This window comes from Elephantulus edwardii, unplaced genomic scaffold (genome assembly GCF_000299155.1).
Source record: "Elephantulus edwardii isolate Elephantulus edwardi_28Jun2011 unplaced genomic scaffold, EleEdw1.0 scaffold00116, whole genome shotgun sequence".
NCBI classification, from domain to species: Eukaryota; Metazoa; Chordata; class Mammalia; order Macroscelidea; family Macroscelididae; genus Elephantulus; species Elephantulus edwardii.
The window spans coordinates 3835022-3841316 of NW_006399866.1; the positions used below are offsets into that span (position 1 = coordinate 3835022).

A 6295-nucleotide genomic window follows, 5' to 3' on the forward strand; every position below is an offset into this window, starting at 1 on the left:
CCTCCTCACCTGAGGTCTCGTCGGCCCCGTCGTGGTTGGAGTTGAGCTCCTTTTTACTGACTTTGGCCGCCGGCGCCGACATGGTGCTGCTCCGCGGTGGGGGGGGAGCGGGGAGGGGGAGAGAAGGGAAGGCGAAGGGGACGGGCAGGCGGCTTCCCCTCACGCCACACGCGCGGGCGCTCGCTCAGTCCGGCCGCCTCCTCCCGGCGCTGGCTCTCCCTCCCCCTTGCTCGCTCTCGCTGCCCTCGCGGCCTGACGACGAGGGAGGGGCTGAGGCAGCGCGCCGGGCCCCGGCCGGGGCTCCTGCTTACGGAGGAGAGGCGGTGGCGGCGGCGGCAGGCGCGCAGGCAGCTAGGCTCCCTCACTCAGGCTCCGCGCTCTAGCTCACTGCTCGCTCTCGTTCTCCCCGAGCCGCCTCCTCCTCCACCTCCTCCTCACGGCGAGGGGCGGGCTGCAGGGCGCAGGCGCGCCAGGCCCCTCGCGCACGCCCCGCCCCCAGCCAGAGAGGCTCGCGCCGCCTCGCCATTGGCTAGGATACCGGGACGAGGGGGCGGAGACGCGACCGGGAGACACAAGGCCTGGCGAAGAGGCGGGAGGAAGGAACGCTGCGACGTACAGGCCAGCCCCCTGCTCTGGGCTTCCCCTCCCCCCCTTTCCCCTTCTCCAGCCCGACCCGGGACATTCGCGAGCGACAGGCGCGCGGCGGCCCGAGGGGCGGGGCCTCGGCCGGCAGCGCGCGGGCCCCGGAGCGGGCTTGTCACGTGGTGGCCGAGTGGCTTCCCTTCTCCGCGGGGTGGCGCGGGGTGCCTGGGAGAGGGGTGTTCGCAGCCCCCCAAAAAGTGCAGGCCTCTTAGTAGCAGACTTCACATCCGGGCCTGACGGCAGATGGAAATCCACCGCCTCAGGATTACTACTGGGATGCCGCGGAGGGCCTCCCCTTTTTTTGGGGGGGCGGAAGGAAGAAGGCACCTTCATTCTATTTTCCAAATGGTGAAGGGGCTCTTCCTATGAAAGTAAGACTTTGTAAAGCCGAAAGCATCTCTTTACTAGACAGTTACAGAATTCAGCGTAGGTTGGCATGTAGGAACATTTTTCAGCGGTAAAGTGGAAGCCCTCTGAAGACAAGCATCTGTCTAGAGACAATCATCACCCGCAGGTCGTTTTAAACTAGCTCAATATCTAAAGTTTGCAAAAAAACAAAACAAAAAACCCTGTACTGAATGCTAGTCCAAGCCTTGCAACCTCCACAACCTAAGTTATGTTCATTTAAGCGCGTGAAATGAAGAAAGAGGAGTAGGCTTTAGAGGCTCAGCCTAGAAACTCTGACCAATATATTTGTGCTTAAGTAACTCAGGGCTCCTGCTCTCTCATCAGGACATCTAAGCATGAAATTGTGGTCTGGATTTTGGTAACCAGAATTAGAGGTTAGTTTAGATACACTCCTTCCCCTCCAGCACTTGTATTTTACTTGTATTAAGAGTGCAGGCAATTAAAATTTCAATAAACAAAACACAATAAGAGTGTAAGCAGTGTCTTAATGTTAAAGACAATCAGAATCAGACCATGGTAGGTAATTAATAAATGTGTAAATTGCATAGCCTGCGGGTCAAGAATACAGTCAAGGCTTGGTTGTTCCTATGTATAGTTGGGTCTGAACTGAACTATAGCTGACCCTCCAGAGGGTCATGGGTAAGAAATACAAATCTTCCTTTCGCCTTTCCCCCCCAAAAAGTAGAAATAAACCCCCTCATTTCTACCCTTCCCAATTGAGTCCAGCTCAATTCCTATCTCTCAAGTGGACAATATTCACAAGGGGGAGTGATAAACTGGTGTATGTTTTACAACCAGTACTCTAGGGGAAAAGCAAGCTGATTTGTGTGCAGTTGTTGACTTTTGTGACTAAATTTTCAATTTCCGTTTATCTGCCATACTGACATACATACAAGAGCCCATTATGACAGTCACTGTGTCAATCCACCTGGTCAAGGGTCTTCCTCTCTCCTTCACAGACCCTTCTCCCTCATCCTCCCAATATGCCCAAAGTCTATGAGGCAAAACCTCATTCTTGCCGCCAAAGAGCACTCAGGCTGCACCTTCTCCAAGACATCTGTTTGGGTTTTTGGCCGTCTGTGGGATATTCCATTATTGTGTGTCAGAAGTGTGAGGACAGCATAGGATAGAACAGGGTTCAGATTTTTTGTTCATAGGGTTGCTATGAGTCATACTGGACTCAATGGCACCCAACAACCATCCAGTGATGTCATGGAGCACAGAACTGGAAAGAAAATACCGAAATTGGCTAAGTGAGCATGGACCATGAATCACAAGGCTATGATTAAGTAGTTTATATTTATAGTGGCCCCCAGCAAGAAAAATGGACACTCTTCCTGTGGTTCAATTTACAAGCTCAGAAAATTAATGGAGGACCAGCTCCGAGTTGGTTCCTCCTTGATTGAGGACAATGAGTTTTAATGGTATAAAACTTAAATCTGAAAATACCATTCCTTAAGTCTGCTACTTTTGTCCACAAAACCTGCTTATAGGTTGGTACCAATAAGCCCCTATATGCCGGATCTGTTTGTTTCCTAAGCATCTACAGAGACCTTGGGTGTTCAGGACCTTGCCTTGAGAACTATTCCTGCTCCTCTTCCTGATCTTTCTTACAATGAATTTATCTTTCTCAAGATGATGTGCAAAGAGCACACTAGAGAGTAGAAAAGAAAGAGAAAGCAAAAGTGCTAGAGTTTCAGTAAACAAGGGATTGGTGAGAGCACATCAAAGAGAGTCTACCCACTCCCACTCCTAGAAGGCTGGTCTCTCCTTCTTTCCCCTAATCCTAACAAGAGAATTTTGCATTCTCTCCTTGACCTCTCACTTCGCTATCAAAATTCCTCCCTCTCCTCCCCTTCCTAGCTCCCTTTGAAGGGAAGAGAATACAGCAGCAGGTGGAGCAGATGTTAGTGTTCCCCACAGTAGGCACGGGATCCTAAGACTTGACTAGGATGCCCTTGAACACAACTCCCACCCCTCAACTCAACCCACAAATACGTCTTTTAGCCTTCTTTTTCTAATCTGTAAAATGAGGATAATCATGGCCTGGTACTATTTTGAGGACTGCTGGAGATAGGTACTTAGCCCAACAGACCATCAGTGCTCTTAGGAAGTGGCCCATGTGGTTATTTGGGTAGAGATGAAACGCCTCCAAGGAACTGTGGGTCTAACTTTCAGTCTCTTCTTGTCCTATTAGTTCTCCCAGGAAGCAAAATGGAGAGAGGCCAGAGGGATTCAGCTACCTTTTCGTCCTAAGTTTGAGTCTGGAAAGTGAAGACTCCGTGGGCCATGGAAATAGTTCACAAGGCTCAACTGCTAACCTGCTAGTTGGAGGGGTCAAGAGGTGCCTCAGAAGAAATGCTTGGCAACGGACTAAAAGAGCCAACAGCCATTGAAACACCTACAATGTATGGTTCTATTGTGATGACATGAAGTCAAAGGGAATCCAAGTCTGTGGCAACTGGTATGGTATGCAATAGGTGGGAATTTATTGCCTATTTCAAATACCACACCAGTGTTTTCTAAAGAACTTCGAATACACAGCAGCCTTTTGTGGTGGTGTTGTTGTTGTGTACCAGAGTCAGAACCAATCCATAGCTGACCCTCTAGCAGGTTTTCAGAGGCAGTTAATAACACAGGAAGAGACTACCCATCCTTCAGCAGAGCAACTGATGGCTTTGAGCAGTGTGCCTCAGGATTGCAGCGCAGCTTCTTGCCACTAGGCCACCAGAGCTCCATAGAAGAGGAAATAAGCACAGACTATCACTTGCCCAGTTAAGTCAGAGAACCAGATTTCAAGCTTCAGCAACCCACATTTGGAAGGAATGGAGACTGAGACCCAGTCAAGTTTAACTTGCCAGGGTCACTGAGCAGATTCACAAGAACTGTTCCTTCAACGACAAGCATGGCTGGACCTTGGCCATGTCTGCTTAAAGCCCCTCCTCTCTCAAAAGTCAGCTTGTTGTCCCAAGTGGCAGGGCATGCCTTACAGCCTGCTTTCCTGGTTAGTACCTGTCCAAACCCAGCTCTCTGGAAGGTTCTGCCACTTCACCACTCTATCCAAAATGAAAACAACTCACAGCAACACTAAAAGCACCAACTAGAACTGGTTCTATGGTTTCCAAGTCTATGAATCTTTATAGAAGCCAACTGCCACATCTCTCTCCAGTGGGGCAGCTGACAGGTTTGAACTAACTACCTTTTGGTTAGCAGCTGATTGCTTAATCACTGTGTAACCAGGCCTCATCTCACTCTATCAGGAGGGCTCAATCATTAAAACAACCAATGCTGTTTGTTTGACTCCAAGCTATGTGACTTTGAAACATGGAGTTAATAACTTAGTAAGAGCAGGGCAGGGGGAGTGGATTGATTAAGACAGATATCAGCATCCAGTTATTATATAATGATACAGAGCCCAAGTTAGGGAAGTTAACACCACTGGCAAAGGTAGGAAGGGTGCCTCATGCCAAGAAGTTACGGCTCAAAAGTGAGTAAGTGCAAGTAGTGCCTTTTCAGCAGAGAGCTGAAGAACAAGGAAGATATGGGCAGGTAGGGTTGGAGTAATCCAGGCACGAGGAAGTGAAAATCTAGGCTCCAGGGTGAGAGAATACACTCTGCGTAGAGACAGGAAAGCTTAAGGTGTCAAGAGCTTGAAGCTGGAGCCGCAGTGGGAGGAAGCAAGTAAGAACCGGGCCTGGAAACCTCTGTCTTTACCTGGAGGGCAACGGGGGTGGGGGTGGGATTTTAAACCAGTGAGTCACATGATCAGCATAGCTCAGGGTGAATGGGAGGAGGAAACTGGAAGCAGGATAAGAAAGAGGTGGCAGGGATCTAGGCCAGAAAGAGGCAGGAGAGACAACAAGGGGTAGGGGGCAGGTAGGATTGGAGAGGGATCCAGGCAGAGGGAAAGTGGGGTTCCACAAGAACTTGGGCATATGACTGGGCATTTAGCGGTGACAGAGCCAGGTCGCGAGTCGTCTCCCGCCTCAGAGGAAGAGTGGGTAGGTTTTAAAGTTAGTATAGTATGGGGTGGGGGGTGGAGCTCCCACGTGCTCCCGGGATTTTACTCTTTCTGGTTCTTTCTTCACACAAACTTAATCCATTCATTCACCCAGAGCCACATTTTAAGAGAAATTGGGGAAGAAGGTACTAACATATAGGCAATCCTTAAAAATTCGTTAAACTCCCACTAAAATATCTAGAGACTTACCCCCCTTCGGCAAGTTCACAGAGGCCGTCTCCTGCAGGCGGCGTTTTTTCGTTTGTGGCTGGAGGGAAGACTGGCGTTTCGGGGCCATGCTGCAAGCAAAGTCTAAGTACTAGAGGGATCAGATACTTGTCCTAAAAATGTTTTACAGAGTCACAACTGCACCGGTTTAAGTCGGCTCCGGCGATGTCCAGCCTGGAAGGGATATTTACATGACATTGGGACCCTCTCTGCCCCAGCCTTAGCTCCTCCCCCCACTCATCTTCCAATCAACATAAACTTTTGCAATCACTAAATTTCTCGGCAGGGGGCTCTTTTCATTCAATGGGGGCTTTTTCCTTGTGGGCTGAGATCCTGTTCTCTGAAGGAGCCTCTTGGATTTGGACAGGAAACAGTAATCCACTCCTGTGCTGGCCTAGTTAGGCAGTGCTAACAAACAGATAATGTCTAAGAGAAAGTGCAGCCAGAGTGTCCCCTGCAGGCAAGGATGGTGAAACTTTGTCTCACATATTTTGTGCATGTTTCTAGAAGGGACTATACCTTAGAAAGGGATATCATGATCCTCGCAACATGGAAGAAGGACAGCGAACGAGAGGAAGACCCTCAACGAGATGTACTAACACAGTGACTGGAGATGGTAAGGACAGCACAGTACAGGCAGGGTTCAGATCTGGTTTTCATACGTTTACTATGAGGCGTATTCGAATCAACAACAACAACTCGGATTCAAAGCAGCCCAAAGCCTAGGAGGCAAGAGTTTCCATCCCAGTGAGCCAGGGCAACAGAGCTGAAGCCCAAGATCGGAGGAGCACGATATCGGGTCCAGAAAGCATGGGCAACACTCCCAGTATGGAGGGCAAGGCCACTACCTAGATGGCCCCACGGAGTAGAGGATTCTTTTCAAACCTTGAAGGTGTGGCGGTAGGGCTTTTGAAAATGGCTTTTCTAGCCCTTGCCTCCAGGGTTCCTCAACTGCACGCACATGGTTCACCGTGGAGCAGAGTCTTCTCCATCATTAACAGCTGTGGGACCAAGCTA

At 49.8% G+C, this 6295-nt stretch overlaps 1 protein-coding gene across 1 annotated transcript in view; it reads right to left on the bottom strand.

The window, feature by feature from the left end:
• The window catches only part of SET (SET nuclear oncogene), a 9153-nt gene extending 5070 nt beyond the window's left edge, over positions 1-4083 (bottom strand). Inside the window, exons 1-2 of the mRNA XM_006892487.1 lie at positions 4073-4083; positions 10-383 (exon numbers count right to left, since the gene is read on the bottom strand). Coding sequence (XP_006892549.1) covers positions 10-82 — 73 coding nt within the window. The 5' untranslated portion in view covers positions 83-383; positions 4073-4083. The remainder of the gene's footprint in view (positions 1-9; positions 384-4072) is intronic.
• Positions 4084-6295: the final 2212 nt, after the last annotated feature.